General features: G+C 37.3%; 1 protein-coding gene across 3 annotated transcripts in view; it reads right to left on the reverse strand.

Annotated features, from left to right (window-relative positions):
- GABRA3 (gamma-aminobutyric acid type A receptor subunit alpha3) overlaps positions 1–25,088 on the reverse strand; it is a 254,155-nt gene that overhangs the window by 55,758 nt on the left and 173,309 nt on the right. For all 3 annotated transcript variants that reach the window (XM_032619686.1, XM_032619687.1, XM_032619688.1), the window contains 3 exons: positions 23,909–23,976; positions 14,001–14,221; positions 3,712–3,794 (listed from right to left, as the gene is read on the reverse strand). In XM_032619686.1, coding sequence (XP_032475577.1) covers positions 3,712–3,794; positions 14,001–14,221; positions 23,909–23,976 — 372 coding nt within the window. The remainder of the gene's footprint in view (positions 1–3,711; positions 3,795–14,000; positions 14,222–23,908; positions 23,977–25,088) is intronic.

Below are 25,088 nucleotides of genomic sequence, written 5' to 3' on the forward strand. Positions count from 1 at the left end.
GAGACGCTAGGCTATATGATACATGTATGTCCAGCACTAGTAGATACCACCAAACAACTTCCCAAAACCTTTGTACAAATTTACATTCCTATCAGCAATTCATTTTAGTTATCCTAGTGGGTGTGGAGTAATATTCTCTGGACTGCAATTTGCATTTCCCTGCTGACTAATGTAATTGATCACTTTATGTGGGTGATTGGAAAACCCTGTTTTATAAGGTGACTGTTCAACACTTTGGCCTTTTTTTTTCTATTGAGGTTTCTGACTACTACTTATAGACTTGTAGGGGATATCAATAATTATGGATTTGAGTAATTTGCCATGTACATGCAATGCAAATATTTTTTCCCACTCTATGGCTTGCCTTTTCACCATTATCTTTTGATAAAGAGAATCTCTTAATTTTTAACATATTCCAAGTCATCCTCTTTTACCTTTGTGGTTAGTGCTATTCTATGTCCTGTTTAAGTAATTTATATCTCTTCTAATATCATAAAGATATTCTCTTATGTTTTCTTCTAAAAGCTTTATTGTTTTACCTTTCACCTTTTCACATTTAGATTTGTAACCCATCTGGAATTTATTTTTGTGTATGAGAGAGATAAAGCCCCCCCCACCTCTGTGTGTGTGTGTGTGTGTGTGTGTGTGTGTGTGTGTGTACTTTCTGCTATGCCCCATTAGTCTATTTTTCTATCTTTGCAACAATAATACATATTGCTTTAAAGTATACCAAAGCTTTAACACTTTAAAATAAGTCTTCTTATCTGGTATTGGATTTGATTTGATTGTAAACTCTGATTATAAACTCTCCAGCTTTGTCTTTTTCAAGATTGTCTTAGCTATTTTTGGCACTCTTATATTTGTATTTAAACTTCAGAATCAGTGTTGTTTTCTTTGTATTTATCCTGCTTGGTGTTTACCAATTTCTTGAATCTTTGGATTGATAACTTTCATCAGTTTTAAGAATGACTGACCTTTAGCCACTTAATGATTGCTTTTGCTCATTTCTCTTCCTGTTTTTCTTCTACAAAATTACACATGACAATATATTTTACTGTGTCCCACATATTAATTTACTCTTTTCTGTGTTTTTGTCTCTCTGTACTTCAGTTTTGCCATTTTCTATTTAACTATTTCTAAGATCTCTAATCCTGTCTTCTACTTATTAAATCCACCCTTTGAATTCTGAATTTTTGATATTGTACTTTTTCATAACTAATTTCTAATTTATTCTCCTTTATAGATCCCAATTTTCTGTTGAAATTCCCTATCTTTTATCTATTTTATTCATCTTTTCCCTTTTTTCTTGAACATATTAACCATAGTTTTTAAAAGTCCTTATCTACAATCTGATATCTGAATCACTTGTATGTCTATTTTCATATTCTGGTTTTGGTTTTGGATCTTGGTTTTAGATCACATTATTCTGCCTATTGGTATGCCTAATGATTTTTTATTGAATTCCAGACATTGTGTAATAAAAATATAGAGTTTTCAGATGATGTTGACTTCCACGAGAGAGACTTCATTCTTTCCTTTGTTAGGCAGATAGTGTGGGATAATTATCACCTTAATCCCATAAGGCACTGAGCTGTGTCATGGTTTTGGTTAAACTTAGTCTGTCTCTGATATTCCCTTATAGTTAGGACATAGCTTCTCCAGGATTTTAAATGGATAGCCTAGCATGTCATCTTTTTTATAGCATTGGGATACTGTAGGAAAGCCAGCTCTACTTTCCAAAGGTTTTCATATTAGTTATTATACTTTGTACAAATTCAAAATTCAGCAATTGTATTGAGAGGGGTATCAGTCAAGAGGCTGAGATCTCTTAGATCTCTACTTTTATCACTTTAGTGTTGTGTGACCATCAGAATTATTACTTTTTTTAAAATATATCATCCAGCAGCAGCCCTATGCCCAGGGCCAAACTTGAATTCCAAGTTGCAATCCATGGCCAGAATTGGCAAGTACCACCAAGAATGAAGAAGCTACAGGTCACAGATTCATCTGTGAGAGGTTCTACCCTTTCTCCAGAATTTTAGTCTCTTCAATCCTTATTGCTCAACAGTTCTGGGTCTCCTAATTGTTCATGAGGGGAGCATTGTTTATCCACAAACAACTCTATCCTACCCAGAGTGGAAGTAATACTCATCTAACTTGATAGTAAATCCATTAGGACAGAAATGTACAAGTCACCCTTGAGTTCTCTCTTTTTCTAATATTCCACAACTAATTCATTGGAGGATCCTCTGAGATTGTCCTTCACAATATATCCAGAATCAAATTACTTCTTACCACTTATGCCACTAGCACTCTTACTTGAGCCATTATCATCTCTCATCTGAAATACTGCAATAACCTCTTAACTGGACTCCCTGCTTCTACCTTTCTCATACTTATATTTTTAACAGAGTATCCATAATGATTCTTTAAAAACCATAAATCAGATAACATAATTATTTTCTTCAAAATATTCCAATCACTCCCCATTTTCCCTCAGAATAAAATTCAAAGCCTTTTAATGTTCTTCAAGACTTAGATGACCTGATCCCCTCTTTGATCTCATATCTGATATACTTATCTGACTCCCTGGCTGTTCCCTCTAACTAGAGTATTATTTACTCAAATATCTGCCTTGTTAAACCCTTTACCTCATCAAAATTTCTTCCCAAATATCACTTTTTCAAAGAGGCCTATGCTGATTACTCTATTTTAAATTTCAATGGCAATGCTCATCTTCCACCTAGACATGACTGACCCCACCTTATTCTGTAGTACTTTTATGTCTTCTCATGGTGCTTCTCATTTTACAACATACTTTACTTTTTCATCTAGTGTTTGTTTTCTCTTTTGCCATCACTCTGTCCTCTACAGCGTAAGCTCCATACGGGCACGTCTTTGTTTTATTCATGGATACATTCCAAGCTCCTAGAACAGAGCCTGGCCCATGGGAGATAATCTGTAAATATTTGACAATGATTGAAAAAAATATGTCACACACAATTACTTGGGTCTTTTCAAACGCACTTTCTACTTCAAAATACAAAGATAAATCTAATTTAGAGATGATCAACACAGACCTTGATATATTGCTCTGATGACTCCCAAATGAAACTTACTCTGAAATTCTTAGTCAGAAACTCACTCTAATTCTATTCAATTTTGATTTTTCTAATTCATTTGAAAATAGGCTATGTATCTATTCATTTCTCTGCCAGATTTACAGCTACTGGCAAAGGCAGTACTCTCTAAAAATGAGGAAATTTCTAGAGTCTCTTCCTGTCTACCATTTACTGTAGGGAATTAGATAGAACTACAGTATATGAGGATGCAGGTAGAATAAGCATTTCAAAAATACAAACACATTCTGTTTGAGGGATCTTGCCTTTAGGAAGCTACTACTGTACTTTATATTAGTTCTATCTTAGTTTGTCTTCTGGATAATTTAGGAAACAGATGTTAATGTTTCAATATAATGAAAGGCAAATTAGTCTAAAATGGTGAAATAAGGTTTCCTGTCTAGAAGGAAAACTGTTAAAGGTTAAATCTCCTCCAGATCAGTTAGTACTACTCCACCCCACTCCCCTTCCTCACTCACATACAAGCCTGAATTAAAGGTCTCAGCTTTTGAAACTACTAAGGGACAGAATAGGAAAAATTCTGTTTCTTTTGGAAAAAGATCAGGCAAACAGAAAGTGAGAAAATACATACAGCTGCCAAACTTCAGTGGGCAGGCATGCACATCCATAGGAAAATCTTCCAAATGCATGGGACACTCGGCATGAATTGTTAACCTAAAAGGAAGAACAACAGAACATGAAATTAAGCTAAAATGAATGATATTAAACATGGAGCTGAGTTCTCGTTCACCAGCAATGGAGTGCTGCTAAGAATAATGGGATTTTATTTGTTTAGGTTCACTGAGATCCAAGACTTTATGAACACAAGGGATGGATTAAATGAACTAGATAGCCTCTCAAAGTAGCATTCAATATTAGATTTTTAGATCAGATATAAATCCCACCTTACCACCTTTAGGAAAACAAATATCATTTGTCTATCCTAACTGAGCTCCCTTAGCTACTTCACCACCAGAGAAGTCTGGAAACACCAGGTACTGACTCATTCACTCCTGATAGCAATTTAATTATTTCCAAAATAATTCTCCTCATCAGGCTATCATGTGAGTTAAATAATTTAGAGATTGCACTGGAGAGGAGAGATGTATAGAAAGAATATCTTTCTTTTTATATTTATTTATTTGATTGCACCGGATCTCAGTTGCAGTAGGAAGGATCCTTAGTTGCAGTTCGTGGGCTCCTTAGTTGTGGCATGTGAACTCTTAGTTGCAGTATGCATGTGGGATCTAGTTCCCTGACCATGGATTGAACCCGGGCCCCCTGCATCGGGAGCGTGGAGTCTTAACCACTGCACCACCAGGGAAGCCCCTGGCTAATTCTTAAGCATGATAAATGTGTGACACCTCATAAGTGATCAGAGTAGCAGTAGTAGATATTGCTCAAAGCAGGCTGACTAAAGCAAACATGCTCAAGTATTTATTAGCAAGAACCATAGGCTGGAAGGCAGAAGCCAAGTGTGTGCCCTTCAGCAAATATTTACCCATATCTTATTTTCCATCTCCTTATCTAAATAGTAACAGGTGAGAAGTAGATGGCAAGTGTCCTTGCAGCCCTAACTAATCCCTTAGATATTTATAAAAATTCTCATGTGTCTTAGACAAAAGCTCTATTCCCAAGTCAGCCTGCAATACCCTACCAATCTACCCTTTATTCTTAAGGCATAAATAGGGGGTTTCATGACTCAAAGAATCTGATATAAGAGAAATGTCTTTCACTGAGAAGCTTGCTCCTGTTTGAGAATTAAAAGATTTCATGAGGGTTTAATAAAGAAAATTGTGTTCCTTCTCTCCACTTAGTATTTCCAAGATACTGCGTCTTATGAGTAATGCCAAGGGGAAATTACTTTATGTCTACCCAGCTGTCCTAGGGACATGGCAAGTAAAACCACAACAAATAGATAATCAAAGCAAGGTGCAAAAGGTATTGATTTCTGCTTAGGAGCAGAACTGATTCATAATAACTTTCCTATCTTCCTTCCCATCCACTTCTTGCCCATCCCACCTAAGCATAGAGCAGTGATGAGAAGGCACGTGTTGGTTGGGGTGGGGTACTTCACAAGCCAAATTATGCTATGCTCTTTTCCTTGGTTCTTAAATGCATCCTAATGCTCTCTGAACAACTGCATCATACTGTCTTCTCTTCTTGCCTTCCCTCCTCCTTGTTACAACTTTCAAGACCCTTCAAGCTTTTTCTGCAGCAGAAAGCATCCTGACTACACTCAGGCTAATAGACTCATCACCACAATCTATGCCATAAACAGATCCATCCCCTTCAAAACTTTCCTTCCACCCTCGTTTATTTTATTGTTATTAAATTATTATGATTTTTTGTGACAAAAACACTTAACATAAAATCTGCCCACTTAGTACGTTTTAAGTATTCAACACAGTATTTTTAATTGGCTGGAATAGACATTACTCCAAAGAAGATATACAAATGGCCACAGGTATGAAAAGGTGCTTAACATCACTACTCATCAGGGAAATGCAGATCAAAACCATAATGAGGTATCACCTCACATCTGTTAGAATGGCTATTATCAAGAAAGATAAGAGATAACAAGTGTTGTCGAGGATATGGAGAAAAGGAAACCCCAGTGCACTCTTGGTGAGAATATAAATTGGTGCAGCTCCTATGGAAAATATCATGGAGGTGCCTCAAAAATTAAAAATAGAACTACCATAGGATCCAGCAATCCTACTTCTGGGTATATATATATCCAAAGGAATTGAAATCAGGATCTCAAAGAGATGTCTGCTCTCCCATGTTTATTGCAAAATTATTCACAATAGCAAAGACACGTAAGCAAACTAAGTGTCCATCAACAGATGAATGGATAAGAACATGTATATACATACAATATAATATTATCCAGCCTTAAAAAAGAAGGAAATCTTACCATTTGCAACAGCACTGATGAACTTGGAGGACATTATGCTAAGTGAAATAAGCCAGACAAAGACAAATACTGTAGGATTTCACTTATATGTGGAATCTAAAATAGTCAAACTCATAAAGCAGAGAATAGAATGGTGGTTGCCAGGAACTGGAGTGAAAGTGGAGGTATTAGTGAAAGGGTAATAAATTTCAGTTATACAAGATGAAGGAGTCTTAGAGATCTACTGTACAGCAAGTAGTCTTCAGTTAGCTTTTCAAAGAAGGTCCAAGACCCCTCAAAATGTGATAATCAGATCATAGGACCTCAGTCCCAGCCAGGTTTTAACCTGTTTTGATTCCTATGCAAAGACCAGCAGTAAAAGGTAATATAGGAAATTCCCTTCTTTGGGGATGAAAGACACAGATGGGAATACAGATGCGAAGGAGGTACTTTTTAGCCCTTCATGCATTCACATACATACCCACACCCTCCTCAGGTACTGCCCTCATTTCACTGTTCACTATGTTTTGTAGCTCCCTGGCTCCCTTGTCATCCCACCCTTTGCTTCTCAACAGCTGGTTTTTATTCCACCACAGTAATAAGTTAAAGTTTTATTACTTCCATAGCACCCTAACTTGTATCTCTACTTTTACCCTTTCTCCTTATAGTATTGGGTTGGCCAAAAAGTTCACTCGTGTTTTTCCATAACATCTTACAAAAAACCTGAACAAACTTTTTGGCCAACCCTATATATTCTCTACAGGATAGCCGTCTAGTATTTCCTCATCTTATACAGAGTAAAAGCCAAAGTCCTTGCTATGGCTTACAGGGTCTTACATGATCTTATCTTCTGTTCCTCTCTGGCTTATCTTATACTATGCCCTCCCTTGCTCACTCTGTTCCAGCCACTCTGGCTTCCTTGCTGCTCTTTCAACATGCCAGTCTCTATTACATCATAGCCCTTGCACTAGGTATGCTTTCATGCCTCTTTCAAGTCTTTGCTTAACTATCTTGTTTTTTTTCTTATTATCTTGTAAATGAGGCCTACCCCAACCTCCATTCAGTTTACTATCCATACTATGGTGAGTAAACTTTACCATGCGCTTTCTTTTCCCATAGTACCTAACTTATAACATGCCATGTAATTAATTTTTTCTATTTATCATCATTTTTTTCTCCTTACTGTAGAGCTATGGATTTTTGTCTTGGATCTTCTTTGATGTGTGCCAGGAGCATAGCACAGTACCTAGCACATTGTAGGTGTTCAATACATATCTATTGAATCAATTAACTAACAAATGATTTTTCTTTCCTAAAAGCATGTATTTCTGTGAAGACCTTGCAGACGCGAGGTATAGATCAGACAATATAGGGTTCAGGTATTCCGAGGGTTCCAGGTAAATAGCATCTTTCTTTCTTTTCTTTTTTTGAATTTTTAATAGAACTTTATTGGAGTATAATTGCTTCACAATACCATGTCAGTTTCTGTTGCACAATAAAGTGATCAGCCATACGCATACACATGTCCCCATATCCCCTCCCTCTTGAGCCTCCCTCCCACCCTCCCTATCCCACCCCTCTAGGTCATCGCAAAGCACCAACAGGCAAATAGCACCTTAATATGATTCCTTAATAGCATAATATCTCAACCTATACTTAGTGTTCATCTAGCCTCTTTCCTAGAACTTCAGATCTGAAAGACCCTTATAGAAAGCATCCAGTTTTATCCCATCATATATTTGACATATGATAAAGCAGAAGGGAAGAACATTTCTCAAATAACCCAACAAGTCTGGGATAGAGCTGACTAAAAGTTTTCTAATTGTTTCACTCAACAAATAATTTTTTTTTTTTTTTTTTGCGGAACGCGGGCCTCTCACTGTTGTGGCCTCTCCCGTTGCGGAGCACAGGCTCCGGACGTGCAGGCTCAGCGGCCATGGCTCACGGGCCCAGCCGCTCCGCTACATGTGGGATCTTCCCGGACCGGGGCACGAACCCGTGTCCCCTGCATCGGCAGGCAGACTCTCAACCACTGCGCCACCAGGGAAGCCCAACAAATAATTTTTGATCGTGTACTATATGCCAGGTATTATTCTAAGCAATATAAGTACATCAGCAAACATACCAAGGTTGTTACCATCTTGAAGCTTACATTTGAGTAGAGGGAAGACAAAAAAGAAACAAGTAAAATAAGTAAACTATATAATGTGTTAAAAGGCAATATGTCTCAGGAAAAAAAAATAAGATGTGAGTAGAAACTATTGACGAGGCATTGCAATTTTCAATAGCATGTTCAGGGAATACCTCACAGAGTAGGTGACATTTAAGCAACGAACCTGAAGGTAATGAGAGTGAGCCTTATGGACACCTGGAAAAAGAACATTCAAAGTAGAGGGAGCAGAAAATGCAAAGGCCCTGAGGTAGAAATGTGACCAATGTGTTCCAAAAATAGCAACTATGCCACTGTGGCTGTAGTGGAGGGACCAAGGGGGAAGATTAATAGAAGATGAGTTCAAAGAGGAAACTAGTGGTTACCAGTGCGGAGAGAGAAGGGAAAGGGGAAGGGAAAAAATAGGGGTTGCAGATTAAGAGGTACAATGCACTATGTTAAAATAAATAAGCTACAAGAATATATTGTAGAACACAGCGAACATAGCCAATATTTTATAATAACTTTAAGTGGAGTATAACCTTTAAAAATTGTGAATCACTTGTACACCTGAAACCTATGTAATACTGTACATCAATTATACCTCAAGTAAACAAAAACACTCTTCAGGAGTGGTTGAGGTGTCAGGCAGGCTATTTCTATTATCATGGAGTAAAGGGCAGGATCTGACATTAATGTTGAAATAGAAAAGATAGTAAAATCATTAATAGCCATTATTAGTAAAGGATGAGTCACTTGAAATATATCACCACTAAACACCCAAACCAAGCAGTATATTAGTCATAAGAATCCCAGTTTTCTGCAAATGGCATTGCTTTGTTCTTTTTAATGGCTGAGTATTCCATTGTATATATGTACCACGTCTTCTTTTTTTATTAATTTTTATTGGGGCATAGTTGCTTTACTATGTTGTGTTAGTTTCTGCTGTACAGTAAAGTGAATCTACTATACATATACATATATCCACTCTTCTTTTGGATTTCCTTCCCTTTTAGGTCACCACAGAGCATTGAGTAGTTTCCTGTGCTATACACTAGGTTCTCATTAGTTATCTATTTTACATATGGTAGTGTATATATGTCAATCCCAATCTCCCAATTCATCCCACCCCACCTCCCCACTGTGGTGTCTGTACGTTTGCTCTCTACGTCTGTGTCTCTATTTCTGCTTTGCAAATAAGTTCATCTGCGTGATTTTTCTAGATTCCATATATAGCAATATTATACAATATTTGTTTTTCTCTTTCTGACTTACTTCACTCTGTACAACAGTCTCTAGGTCCATCCACGTCTCTGTTAATGGCACAACTTCGTTCCTTTTTATGGCTGAGTAATATTTCATTGTATATATGTACCACATTTTCTTTATCCATTCCTCTGTGGATGGACATTTAGGTTACTTCCATGTCCTAGCTATTGTAAATAGTGCTACAATGAACATTGGGGTGCATGTGTCTTTTTGAATTATGGTTTCTTCTGGGTATATGCCCAGGGGTGGGATTGCTGGGTCATATGGTAGTTCTATTTTTAGATTTTAAGGAACCTCCAGACTGTTCTCCACAGTGGCTGCACCAATTTACATTCCCACCAACAGTGTAGGAGGGTTCCCTTCACAGCAACATGGATGGACCTAGAGATTGTCATACTGAGTGAAGTCATAATGAGAGAGACAAATATCATATGATACTGCTTATATGTGGAATCTAAAAAAAAAAGGGGTACAAATGAACTTATTTACAAGACAGAAGTAGAATCATGAATGTAGAAAACAAACTTATGGTCACCAAGGGATAAGGCAGGGGGATAAATGGGGAGATTGGGATTGACATATACACACTACTATATATAAAATAGATAACTACTAAGAACCTGCTGTATAGCTCGGGGAACTCTACTCAGTACTCTGTAATGGACTATATGGGAAAAGAATCATAAAAAAAAAAGAGTGGATACATGTATATGTATAACTGATTCACTTTGCTGTACACCTGAAACTAACAAAACATTGTAAATCAAGTATACTCCAATAAAACCTAAAAAAAAAAAGAATCCTAGTTTTCTGCAAGTTTCCCATTAAATCCTCAAGCTATAGGCGAAAGGCTTCAGTACACTGGAAGACCTTAGGCTTCCTAATTGGAATACTAGAGCTTCACTACTGCATTTAGCCCTTGTATGGAGCACATCTAGGTTTTAACAATTACCTCAGATGTGTTGCTCCATCCTCATTTTCTGATATTCACACTTTTCCCCCACTCTCCAGCCATCTGCCAATACTTGTGATTTTGCCAAACAAAGCTCTCATGCTTTTGTGCCTTTCTACAAATTGCTGGGTTCTTTTTTGTCCTGCCAGGAATGCCCTTTCCTCTTTATATGTGGAACAAATTCCATTCAAGTCCATGCTCAAATATTACCTCTTCTGTGATAACTTTGTATGTGCCCTATAGGCATAGTGAGTTCTCCAGCTCACAGAAATCCCAGAGCACTTTGTACAAGTAGCTTAGTGCTTAATACTGTTGAAATAACTTCCTAGGCTCAAGATGGAGCCACTCCTGCCTGGGGTGCCTCATCAAAAAACAAAAAGTTAGATGACTTTCATGTCCCTATAAATGCTCTACTTGACGGAAACACAGTATATCCAGTCTGTTTATGTGTCTGTCTTCTGAAAGTAAGTGTGAGAAACTTGAGAGAAGGGTCTCTACATATTATTCTAATCTGATGCATAGTACGGTGATTGGCACATAGTATATAGTCAGTAAATGCTTCTTAATTTAATAAATATTTCTACAAGATAGACAGAGCAGGTATTTTCAGCCCCATTTCCCAGAAGAAGAAACTGAGGTCCAGAAAACAGAAATGCCTTGTCCATGGTTACACTGCTGATCTGGGCCAGAGTTAGGACTCACACTTAGAGCTCCTAATTCCTAAAGTTCATTTCACTATAACATACATACTCTGTCTAGGGGTAGTGAAACTGAGCAGGACCCTGTGGGGCCCTCCCAGGTACAAATCCCCTGTTTCTCCATTGGGGAATTTGGGGTTTTTGAGCATGATCTACCTCTTCTCCTTGCACGGCCCTGCAATAAAACTTTCTCTGCTCCAAACCCCAATGTTTCCATTTGTTTGGTCTCACTGGGCATTGGACACACTAACTTGCATTCGAAAACAGTAGCATCTAAAATAGTTGGGTTCTTTGGAACCAGAGGGACCCTTCTGATGATCTGTAAATCCCCCTTGTGTTAGAATGATCTTTCTTTTTTTTAACATCTTTATTGGGGTATAATTGCTTTACAATGGTGTGTTACTTTCTGCTTTATAACAAAGTGAATCAGTTCTTTGTAACAGACTCAATCTGCCTGAGGTTCAGCTTCTTGCCTTTGAGAATAAAGGCAATTCTTGTTATTTCAAGGCCCTGATTTCCTCTTGCATTTGGCAAAAATGAAACAAATGTGAGAAGACCTCTTGGGAATACAGTTTTCCTTCCCTCCCTTAAATGCTAGTTCCCATGTGGTGCTTTCCCACATCTGGGCCCATGTCTCCAAGCTGTAATGAAACCTATAATTTTTAGCTTATAGCACCTCATTGTTGGCTTTTTGTGAAACTTCCATTATGCCTTATAGTACAGTAAATTATGTGTCCTATCTTTCCTGCTAAGATGTGAATTCTTGGAGGGTAGGGGTTGATATCACCACACAGAGTCCACAGCATAATTTGTGATTAACTGAGACTTGTAATATTACTTGCTTCTCACCTCACTGTAAGCTTTCTCAGGGTCCAAAGTGAGCCACTCTATCTCTTCTATGCTCTTCTATTCATCAGAGTGAAACACCCTAAGTGTGGTTCTGTGAGTCAGTTTCTAGCTTAATGAATAAGGAACTACAGGTGGAATCCCCTAGAGCAAAAGCCATTACAAAAAAGTGAAACAAAGCTATCAATGCTTGTTTGATTTGATTACATTAAGTCCTATACAACTAACAATGTGACCCAAATGCCTTCCCCGGTTCCTGGCCATTTCAGAGGAAGTCTCTGTAATGAAGACTCAAATGCAAGCTATTTGCATGTAAAGCAAGAGGAGAGGAGCTTTATTATTAACATTTCCGTGTGTGTTGGTGGGGAAAGTTCAGGTGTCATGCACAATTTATCTTTCAAATAATTTGTCTTTGGAACATCCCAAGTACAGGAGCAAAACTGACCCAATCAGACAAAGGATAAAGGAAGGCATGCAGGTCTGAATATGATAATAAGTCTCTCTTAATTGGTCAAAAAATACCATTTTCTTCTTGATGATGCAAACATGGAGAAATGAGTGCTTATTTTGTTTAATTTGTACCTAAACATAGGACACTATTAGTGTGTGGCCTAATATATAGAGGACACTTTGTGCAATGTATTTAATTTTATAAAATCCCATTGTGTCAAAGTTCTGGGTGACAGACCTGCATTTCCAGCTGCAGCTTGTCATGGCCACCTCAAACTCATTATGCTTAAAACTGATATCCCCTACATTCCCTTCTTAGAGGAAGTAGTGAGATGTAGTAGGGAAAAACAGTTTGCTTTAACATAAGAGTGACTTGAGATTCTGTACCAGCTCTGCCAGTTATTAATGGTGTGACTGTTGTTCTATTGAAACTTCAGTTTAGTAATTATAAAAATGGGGATATTAACACGAAAACCTCCACACAGTGGGCATGTGGCAGGACATATGTCAAGCAATTCACATGGCTTATCACATTTACTCCAAGTAAATATATATATATACACATACACTTATATACATGTAAATATTTCAGATTATTTTCTATTATAGGTTATTATAAGATATTGAATATAGTTTCTTGTGCTATAACAGTACGTCCTTGTTGTTTATCTATTTTATATATAGTAGTGTGTATATGTTAACCCCACACTTCTAATTTATCCCTCCCCCCTCCCTTTCCCTTTCCCCTTTTGGTAAACATAAGTTTGTTTTCTAAGTCTGTGAGTCTATTTCTGTTTTGTATAGAGATTCATTTGTATTATTTTTTAGATTCCATGTATAAGTGATAGCATATAATATTTGTCTTTCTCTGCCTGACTTATTTCACTTAGTATGATATTTTCTAGGTCCATCCATGCTGCTGCAAATGGCAATATTTCATTCCTTTTTATGGCTGAGTAATATTCCATTGTGTGTGTGGTAATATTCCATTGTGTGTGTGTATGTGTGTGTATCACATCTTCTTAAAGCAATCATCTATTGATGGGTACTTGTATTGTTTCCATGTCTTGGCTATTATAAATAGTGCTGCTATGAACATTGGGGTGCACATTATCTTTTCAAATTAGAGTTTTTGTTTTTTCTGGGTATATGCCCAGGAGTGGGATTGATGTATTATATGTTAGCTCTATTTTCAGTTTTTTAAGGAACCTCCATACTGTTCTCATAATGGCTGTACCAATTTACATTCCCACCAACAGTGTAGGAGGGTTCCCTTTTCTCCACACCCTCTCCAGAACTTATTATTTGTAGACTTTTTAATGACAGCCATTCTTATCGGTGTGAGGTAATACCTCATGTGGCTTTGATTTGCATTTCTCTAATAATTAGTGATGGTGAGCAGCTTTTCATGTGCCTGTTGGCCAACTCTCTATACTTGTGTCTATAATATATACGTCTGCAAGTGTGCATACCTGCAAATGTGTTAGGAAGTATATGCCTATATGTACATTTCTAATCTGTAACCTTGACAGAATTTTCAATGGATAGCTTAAAACATGCTGATTTCAATCCTGGTCCTACCCCAGTATACTTTAGATGAGCTGCACCACTCTCTGACCTCATGGTGTAGAGGAGGGTTCCATTGTCCACCAGTCTGAGCAGCTTGTTAGGTGTGGTCATGTTATGGGCCACTGATTTCTTGCCATTGTGGAAGAAGGTGTCAGGGGTCCAGATCTTACTAGCCAGGAGATTATTCAGTGGAAGGATCTTCATGGGTCCATCAAATTTCAGTCTTTCATCATGCCATGTCTGTCGAAAAAATACATCAATGGTGTACTCCTAAGGACAAAAAGAGAGAGAACAATGTTTCAGTTGAGTTCTGGTAGTGACCCACAGTGCCCTTAGCAAATATTAATTATTTTGCAGTATTTCCTCTAATGCAGAGAAGCAGCAGTCTATTAACAATAGTTACTAGTAAGTAGGGCAAATGATTATGATTGAGAAAAAATGTCTTGGTGTTCAGTAAGTACATAGATAATATGTTTGACAAGATTTTGCTTAGGAAGATCACTGCCAACACTGCCCTGCACATCATGCAAGCTGAACACAAGACTTTGCCTTATGAAAAGGAAAGAGCTCCCTTCTCTATGCAGTGGCATCTCTAATAAGAGCAAACTCCTTACCTTATCTCTTCTACTAAATGATCCCATATGAACATCAAAGGCCAATATAACAATTACCATAAAACTAAAAATTTAAAACACATTCATTTGATTCTCTAACAATAAGTCTAATGAGTTAATATCTTATTATCTTCAATAAATAAGGAACTCTTACAGATAAGATAAAAACAAACACACAAATAGAAAAATGGGTAAATGACATGAACAGAAAATTCATGAAATGGATTAAAATTGCTAATAAACATGAAGAACATTTTCAAAATTGTTGTTCATCTAAACATAAATTAAAGTTACAATAAATGTTCCAGGTTTTGGTGACAGCAGACTAAATCATTTGGATATACCTTCCTACAGCTATTAATTATAAAGTTTGAACTAAAAATTATGGACATATAGCTAGATAGATATACAGACTATTTGAAAACAATGGGGAATGATTGAAAGCAGACAAAAACTTGAAGAAAGTTTAGTCTTGAAAGATGGCAGCACATGTGCTCAAGGCACTGCATACCCTGATGAAGGGCTGAAGCCTGTAGGAAGGGAGCCTTTCCCTAATTGGTCCACAGAGGAGCCACATTTATGTAATTTGTCTAGAGGGGATACATTTCCTTATCTGCAAAAAGGCACTATATATGCTAACAGCTTGGGAGCTAGATAATAAATAGGTAGGATAATGATTTATAGTACAAAAACCTGAGAATGCTGAGACTAGAGGAACTTTCACTTTTAGGCAATCTCTTGAATTCACTTTAGCTCCTAAAGAGTCTCAGCCCCACCCATCTGAAACCTTGGGATATTGGAGCTTTTGGAAAAAGCCAACCAGAGATTTGATGACAGCCCTAGGTTTCCTTCAGGAGAGGGTAGGAGTGTAGAGAAGAGGGGGAAGAACTGACATGTTTCATGTCTAAACTTTAGCACGTTTGAGGGCAGGGACTGCGTCTTATTCACTACTGTATCCTAGTACCATGCCCTCAAAAAATCTGTGGATTTTATTCTTTCATCTTGCTGTGTTTTCAATAAAAGAGAGATGGTTTTTAAAAAAAAAGAAAAAAGATGGCAGCAGCAACAGATTAAAATTGTGTTTGTGGCTTTTCTTTTCTAAAGGTCCTCTCCCAAACCTAGAATTTCTGTGGCAGATACCACAGCCTTAATGGCTCAAAGTGGCCAATAATATGGAAATTTAGGAGTGGGAGTCCTGGAAGCAAGAGAGTCACAGAGGGGATAGGACCCCAAATCTGAGTATATACTTTGCCCCAAAACCTGGCTGACCACTACATACATAGTGAAAACTCTGAGGCTATGGAAAAAAATGCAGGCAGAAACAATAGGGGAGTCTTCCACTAAATGATAGATGACAAAACTGTGGTGGGTGATGTTTGTGAGTTAGGCAGAAATCAGAAAAATTACTGGCTTAATACCTCAGAAGACAGAGCTCAAAGCTGGCCAAAGAGCTGAAAAAGCAGGGGGAAGCCTTGGAGAAAAACAAAACCACTGAGAGGGAAGTCCCAAAATCTGAGTAGAAACTGCTTTGACTGACGACTAAACTACACAAGGCATGGGGGACACATCTAGGTAGTCAGGTAAAACAAAGAAGCAGCCAGAAGCTACTTAAAATCCTTTGGCTTAAAATTCCTTAATAGTTTCCAGTTATACCTGGAATAAATTCTAATACCTTTCTCTTACTTAGAAAGTACTTCATAAACTGACCCTTGTCTTCTTCTCTAAGCTCTTCTCCAACCACCTGTAGCTCTACAAATTAGCCAGTCTGGCTCTTCTTCTCCTCCAGCACACCAAGAATACCCCTGCCTAAGGATTAGGAGATTATATAATTTATTGTCTAAACTGGAACACTTTTGAGAGAGGAGGCTTTATCAATAGTTATATTTCAGGACAACATGTGTAAGCCAGGACTATGCCAGGTTTAAAGCTGGAATTAGACTCCCACATAAAAGCAAGACCCTGAAGGTCTCCAACCTCAGGAGAAGGGTGAATTACATAAAAGAAACTAGATAAAACCAGTCCACAACATGAAAATTCAGAAAGGAAACTTGTCTATCCAAGCATGAATTCTGAAATGGACAGGAGTTTAGGGGAAGCATTTCTACTGAGATTTAGCAACTTCAAGCCTAATCTTATATGAGATCAATATTTAAATGTACACTTGGTTTGGGGCTTAAAAGCTAAGAAATTAACATAAAAATAGGTCTCAGGATGGGGATACCTCTATATTGACTTACAAAAGCAAACACTGTAAAGAGACATGGCCATAAATAAATGCTTGCTGAAAGGAAGTTCACAATCCACAACAATGAAACACCTAAGGAAATGGTAATAAGCAAGAGTCAGCTGATACAACATGCAGCTGAATTATACCCCTTCCAAGAACCTCACATAACAAAATAATCAAATAGATATTATAAAGGAACTATAATTAAAGTGATAAAAGTATCAAAGGAGATTGAGAACATGAGAATAGATCCAAACATTATGGGGTAAAAGCAAGAAAAAACAGATTTTAAAAAGGTCTATTTGAATTAGATATTCTGTGAAAGAAAAATAGTCACTGAAAATAAAAACTCAATGGATATGTTACACAGAAGATTAGATATTATTAAAGAGAGATTAGTGAACTGGAAAATACATGTGAAGAAAACTTGTTCAGTGTATATTTCTAACAAAGTTCTAAAGTGGGAGAATAGAGAAAATGGGGGGAAATAATAAAGTACTAATGGATGACAGTTTCTCAGAGTTGTTGAAATATAAGCATCCTTAGCTTCAAGAACCTTAATCACTTGCAAGCTCAGTATGAAAAAATATATCCAAGCCAACCACAGTGGATTTGAAAAATACCAAAGAGGAGATCTTAAAAACAACAAAATAGAAAAGACATATTATCCACAAAGAAACAGCAGTTTGATAGCAGACTTCTTGAAAAAAACAATAGAAGCCAAAAGAATTCTATAGCCAACTAGATTATCATTTGAGAGTGGTTTCAAAATAAAGATGAGTTTAGATAAATAAGATAATATTTTCCCATGGCTGGATCACATACAGTATTCAGGCCTCATTCAGAAGTCTCCACATCAGAAAAGCATTCTTTGACCATCCTATCATAAATAGTAATCCCTCTTCCCCTTACCATGCGTTATTTTTCTTCATGCATTATTTTGTCAGATAGCTCTGACAAAATGTATTTTTATTTGCTTACTCTTCCTTTCATTCCACTAGCCTGGATGCTGCATGAGAGCAGAGATTTTCTTCAGTTCACTGCTATATTCCTAGCACCTAAAATCCTACCTGACCAATAGTAGCTGGTTTATAAATATTTTTGAATTAAAAAATGATTGAATGAATCCTCAGGAAAGGAACTACTAAAAGAAGTTTTTCATATAGTTGAAAATGAAACCAGCAGGAAGATTCAAGAAGGAATGGTGAGCACAAGTGTTGACAAACTTATGGGTAAACTAGACAAATAATGGCTCTCTACAAACGATGTTAAGGACTATAAAAACAAAGTGGAATAAATAACTACAGTAAGCCAAATGGAAGGAGGGAGTAGGGATACATGGATTAATATATTCTTGTACTATTTGGGAGGAGAGTGGAGATATTAAATTTAACGTCAAGTATATATATCAACATTTAAGGTAACCATTAAGAATATACTAGAAATAAAATGCAAAACTTACAAAAGAGTAGAGAAAAAACCAAGGGGAATATAGAAAATGCTTCAATCCCATAGAAGGCAAGAAAAAATAAAGCATATAAAAACATGGGGGAAAAGGATATATAAAATCAGATAGTAGAAAAAAACAATATAATCTAATGATAAAAAAACAATGTAGCTGTATGTTATGTGTATACAAGAGTCACACCTTAAGGGCACATGAAAACACAAGTTGAAAATGAAGCGATGGAAACATATGTATGGATAAATCCTAATCAAAATAAAGTCATAGAACTATAAAATACAGACAGCAAAATAAAGTCATAGAACTATAAAATACAGACAGTAGGGACTATAAGACTAACACTTTTGTTTAGGATGAAATATTACACTAAAAAATGGAGTATATCAAGTGAAAAAAATTCTTAATTTTTATGTATGGATAACATGGACTCAAAATATGTAAGGCAAAAATTGAATTACAAGGAGAAAATGACAAACCCATAGATTCTCAGTAAATGAAAGACCAATCGAACCAATAATTTGTATGATAAAATAAGTGAAGAATCCTTTTGACAAGCATAAAGTAAGGAATACACATAGACTTAACACTTAGTAAACAAACAGTATTTTTTTTTACCAAAAATAGATGATCATATGTTAAGCCATAAAGCAAATCTCAAGAAACACAAAAAGATTTCATATCCTATAGACCACCTTGTTTCAATATGAGGCATTAAATTAGAAATTAATAATAAAGTTTTACATTTGAAAATTAGAAAACCCGCTAAAATTTTTTTAAGAAAACAAAGAAGAAACCATAAAGGATATTAGAAAATACTTAGAACTGAACAACAGTGAAAATGTTTATAAATGAAATCTTGTATTCAACTCCTCAAGTGCTGCTTAGAAGGAAATTGATAGCCATAAAGAAGTCTTAAAGATGGTCTTTAAGAAAGGGAAAACCATAAGCTAATCTGCCTCAAGAAACCAGGAACACAGAATTTCCCAAGAAAAGTAAAGAGAAAAATGATCTACACAAAAGGAAAAATCAGTGAAACAGAAAACAACAACAACAAAATAATACAGATGATGCACAAAATCCAAAACGGGTGGCTTTGACACACAAACAATATAGAAAACTGACAATAAGTTTAATCAAGAAAAAGCAAGAAAATGAGGGAAAATTTGGGGCAAGGGGTAGAAATATAGATTAAATAAAATTGGGCAAAGCAAGTTGATAATTTTTGAAGCTGGGTGATGGATACATGAGGTTCCATTAAACCATTTTCTCTACTTTGGGGATTGTGTGTGTGTGTGTGTGTGTATCATATATATAATCACTACCAGCCTGTAGATAATAGATTGTAGGCAACTGAGAGTAGAGAGAAGGAAATCAGGGGCTTATTACAGTTTGATATGCCAGAGACAATGGTGGCCTGAGCCAGAATAGTAGCAGTTCAGGTGATAAGTGGTTTAATATGAGAACACCTATGAACATAGATACAAGAACCATGAATAACAGATTTTTTTTTTAATTTTTGAATTTCATTTTATTTATTTTTTTATACAGAAGGCCCTTATTAGTCATCAATTTTATACACATCAGTATACACATCAGTGTATACATGTCAATCCCAATCACCATTCATCACACCCCCACCCCCACAGCTTTCCCCCCATACATTTGTTCTCTACATCTGTGTCTCAATTTCTGCCATGCAAACCGGTTCATCTGTACCATTTTTCTAGGTTCCACACATATGTGTTAATATACAATATTTGTTTTTCTCTTTCTGACTTACTTCACGCTGTATGACAGTCTCTAGATCCATCCATGTCTCAACAAATGACCCAATTTCATTCTTTTTATGGCTGACTAACATTCCATTGTATATATGTACCACATCTTCTTTATCCATTCATCTGTTGATGGGCATTTAGGTTGCTTCCATGACCTGGCTATTGTAAATAGTGTTGCAATGAACATTGGGGTGCATGTGTCTTTTTGAATTATGGTTTTCTCTGGGTATATGCCTAGTAGTGGGATTGCTGGATCATATGGTAATTCTATTTTTAGTTTTTTAAGGAGCCTCCATACTGTTCTCCATAGTGGCTGTATCAATTTACATTCCCACCAACAATGCAAGAGGGTTCCCTTTTCCCCACACCCTCTCCAGCATTTGTTGTTTGTAGATTTTCTGACGATGCCCATTCTAACTGGTGTGAGGTGATACCTCATTGTAGTTTTGAATTGCATTTCTCTAATAATTAGTGATGTTGAGCAGCATTTCATGTGCTTCTTGGCCATCTGTATGTCTTCTTAGGAGAAATGTCTATTTAGGTCTTCTGCCCATTTTTGGATTGGGCTGTTTGTTTCTTTAATATTGAGCTGCAGGAGCTGTTTATATATTTTGGAGATTAATCCTTTGTCAGTTGCTTCATTTGCAAATATTTTCCCCCATTCTGAGGGTTGTCTTTTCATCTTATTTATGGTTTCCTTTGCTGTGCAAAAACTTTTAAGTTTCATTAGGTCCTATTTGTTTATTTTTGTTTTTATTTCCATTACTCTAGGAGGTGGATCAAAAAAGATCTTGCTGTGATTTATGTCAAAGCGTGTTCTTCTTATGTTTTCCTCTAGGAGTTTTAGAGTGTCTGGTCTTACATTTAAGTCTCTAATCCATTTTGAGTTTATTTTTGTGTATGGTGTTAGGGATTGCTCTAATTTCATTTTTTACATGTAGCTGTCCAGTTTTCCCAGCACCACTTATTGAAGAGACTGTCTTTTCTCCATTGTATATCCCTGCCTCCTTTGTCATAGATTAGTTGACCATAGGTGCGTGGGTTTATCTCTGGGCTTTCTATCTTGTTCCATTGATCTATGTTTCTGTTTTTGTGCCAGTACCACACTGTCTTGATTACTGTAGCTTTGTAGTATAGTCTGAAGTCAGGGAGTCTGATTCCTCTAGCTCTGTTTTTTTACCCTCAAGACTGCTTTGGCTATTCGGGGTCTTTTGTGTCTCCATACAAATTTTAAGATTTTTTGGTTCTAGTTCCATAAAAAACGCCATTGGTAATATGAAAGGGATTGCATTGAATCTGTAGATTGCTTTGGGTAGTATAGTCATTTTCACAATATTGATTCTTCCAATCCAAGAACATGGTATATCTCTCCATCTGTTGGTATCATCTTTCATCACTGTCTTATAGTTTTCTGCATACAGGTCTTTTGTCTCCCTAGGTAGGTTTATTCTTAGGTATTTTATTCTTTTTGTTGCAATGGTAAATGGGAGTGTTTCCTTAATTTCTGTTTCAGATTTTTCATCATTAGTGTATAGGAATGCAAGAGATTTCTGTGCATTACTTTTGTATCCTGCAACTTTACCAAATTCATTGATTAAAATCTGAAATTTGTTTCCCAGCCAGAGTGATCATTAACTATTCTTCCTTGTGACACAATGGAAGTTCAGCTAAAAATACCCTGAAATTTATTTGACCAAAGCCTGCCCTATCAGGAAAGAGACATTCTGCTGCTTCTGCTTAATCATGAGGGAGAAGACAAACAAGCAACTGGAAGATGAAACTTCAGAAGAGATAAAACATCTGGATTGTTTGAAATGTCTCCAGAGCCTCTGCACACCCATGTGTGCCTGCTTGGGTGGGAAAATAGAAGGGAGATGAGCTGGTTTGAGCAGGAGCTATGTGTATGTTTCTGTAGTATCCCTGAATTTGGGTATCTGTTTGCACATGTGTGTCTATGGAGTGCCTGGGATGGTGTGTAGGCTGTTTTGCTTTATTCTGTATATACTTTCTTATTTTGTCTGAATGTATTTATGGGTGTTCATTCATAAGTGAGAGTGAATGAGTATGTGTGGGTGTGTGGGTGTGTGTGTGTGTCCAAAGAGTAGCTTCAGTTGCTTTCTTATGAAAATCTTAATCAATCACTAATTCCCAGCAATACAAAGAGAGCTTCACCTCCCTGGTGAGTTTGGTTATCCCCAGTGGACTATGAGCTCTCTGAATATAGGATTCCCTAGAGCCCCTTAATGCAGAGTTGGGCCTCTGAGGAGTACTTGTTGAATGAGCAAATGTCAACAGTTTTAATTCATGCCTGGATCTGAAGCTGTGGGCATTAATGGTCAACAGGTTGAGAGGGGGCAATCTAGACATACAGGCTTTCCTGTTGCCACTAAGAGAGACTCACATCCTCCATCTGTCTTACATCAAACATGTCCCTCACTGAGCTCTCCCTATGTGTCAAGTACTCTATGAAGTGCCAGGGAAGCCATGGAGTACTTGGTACTTGCCTTTAAGGAGTTCACAGGGAATTTACTATATCTCTGTATCCCTTTCTTTATTCCACACTTAAAAGACAAAGTTCAGGACTCTACCTTCCCCCTGCCTGGCATCACAACCACTCATGACTTCCTCTCCTGAGAATTAGCTTGTTTCTCCAACTGACTCCTACACCTTGCCTGATTGAAATAAGAGCCATGTAAAATCAACATACCTAAACCAACTCTCAGCCTCCAGTCTGCTCCCCCTTGTAGTTCATGCTGTACAGACTGCCAGATCAATCATTCTAAAACAACACATGTATATTTTTACTGCCCTAGTCTAACCCACTCAATGACTCTGTATTACCTATAAGAAAAAACTCTATCATGACAGTACACAACTGCTTGTAGTTACCCAACAGATCTAAATAAGCTTTTTCCCCTGCTAAGTAGTAGTCCCGCTGAAGATAAAGAAAAAAATCTATGCAGTGAGCATGGGTATTTCATATTTTTGAACATAGTTTTTCTGATTTTAAGATTTTAAACACAAAGTCACTCATTCAACAAACCTTTTTGGAGCATCTAATCACTGTCTGACATACTGAGCAGATAATAGCTTCTTTGTGTCCCTTCATGATAATTTTTCAAATGACAATATTTGGTATCTGAAGTAGATATTGATCAGATGCGCCATTAGGACAGGGTCTCCTGCCTCAACTCTCCACTGCATGCCTTGCTTTGGCAGAAAGGGAGAATGGTAGGAGAAGGGGAAGTCCTTGTAGATGTCTCATGAGTCATCCCCTTGCTAGTTCTGCTGTGCACTACCCTATTCCTTGAATCTGTTCTGATGCTCTCTTCATCCTCACATCTGTAGAAGGACCCGTTTCTAGTAGGTTTGACTCTTCCTCCAAACACTTTACATCACCATGGTCCATCCACTTCTCCGTTGAATAGGGCTTGTTTGCAAGGAATGGGCTTCTACTTTTTTGGGGGGGATGGACTTCTTGAATGACACTACCAGTTGCTAGACTGAGAGTCCCCACCATGTGCACTCCTCACATGACCTATATGTGCTGATATGTGTGTGGTACTGAAATGTGAAGTGTGAGGTCAGACAAAGTTTAATTGAGGATAGGGAGAAAAGCTGAATTTTGAAAGAGATGTTATAGAAGGGAAAGGTACTCCTGGTGGGGGATATATGCTTGATATGTGAATAGGTGGGAAGAGCAGGGCAAAAGATGGATTTAGCTAAATGTAGGATGATGAGGGTAGGGCATTCATGAGACAAGACTTCTCCTTAGAATATAGCTCCAAGGCCCTGCCATAGGAAAACCTCAATTTATTTTCTTTGATCTGTTGCATCATCTTTCACTTTTACCTTTGCAGAAACTATACTTACCATGTCAGTGTCTGACACAGGGCCAAAACTGGTCACGTAGATGTCAGTCTTAACTTCAGTCACTGCATCTGGTTGAAAGAAAGTAGAAAAGCAGAGTGTTATGAAAGACTGTTGCCTTAGCTCAGAGAGAGTCCAGGGCAGTACTCCAAATGATAGCAAACTTGTTACTTCTAAGAAAGGATACTTGGTACAATCATAGGAAAACCCCTTAAAAAACTCTCACTTGTACTATTTCTTCACAGAGAATATGCTAGGCACAGGAACAAAATCCATCCCTTTAGGTAACATTGAGAATGGCGGCAGAACCTCCAAACTCCAAAGCTTAGTGAGAACCCTTCGAGATCTCTAACATTCACACCTGCTGGGCTCTCACACTGGGATTATCCCTACCTGTGGTAGGTTACAAATGTTCCAAGAGCCAACCCTTTTCCACTTTCAGGAATGTAGGATGATTGTACTCCTAAAGTACGGAAGGGATGTGTGACTGGTTTTGGTTGTAGGAGGAAGTAATATGTGTCCCTCCCTGGCTGCAACAATTAATGTCCAACGCAAGACCCTACCTGCCATGGTCACCATGGAAACATATGTTAATATGGAGCTACTATAAGATTGAAACAGCCTGGAATGATGACCCAACACTTGGAGGACAACGGCACTGGAGAGTTGCCTGGATCCACAATAGACTTTGCATCAATGAGAAGTACTTTTGTTGGGTTAAGTGACTGAGATTTGGAGATGACTGATATCACCTGATACACTCTCTTTGCATTTTTTTTCTATTGCAACTGTGTATTTACTCATCTGCCTTGCCACATAACCCAAGAGCTCCTGAAGGGCAGTGTCCCTGTTTTGTTATCTCTGTATCCTCAGTACATAGAAAAGGAGCCTGTTATTGAGATGGTGCTCACTGAACATTTTTGGTATTAATGGATGAATCTCATCACATATATATTTGCCAAGTTGGAAAATGATACTCAGAGAAGTGAAGTTATTACACTGCTAAGTTTCTCTTTTCCTCCTTCTGTCATCCCTGTTTACCCCATTGCAGCTCAGACTAGCTCACCCACTCAAGCATACCTCAGAGTACAGGGTAGCCTACCTCAGCTCAGCAAAGTCAATTACAGCCTACCAAACACCTCATCATTACACTAAATTCAAACAAGATCCACTCCAGCCCAGC

This window comes from Phocoena sinus, chromosome X (genome assembly GCF_008692025.1).
Source record: "Phocoena sinus isolate mPhoSin1 chromosome X, mPhoSin1.pri, whole genome shotgun sequence".
In the NCBI taxonomy this organism is placed as follows: Eukaryota; Metazoa; Chordata; class Mammalia; order Artiodactyla; family Phocoenidae; genus Phocoena; species Phocoena sinus.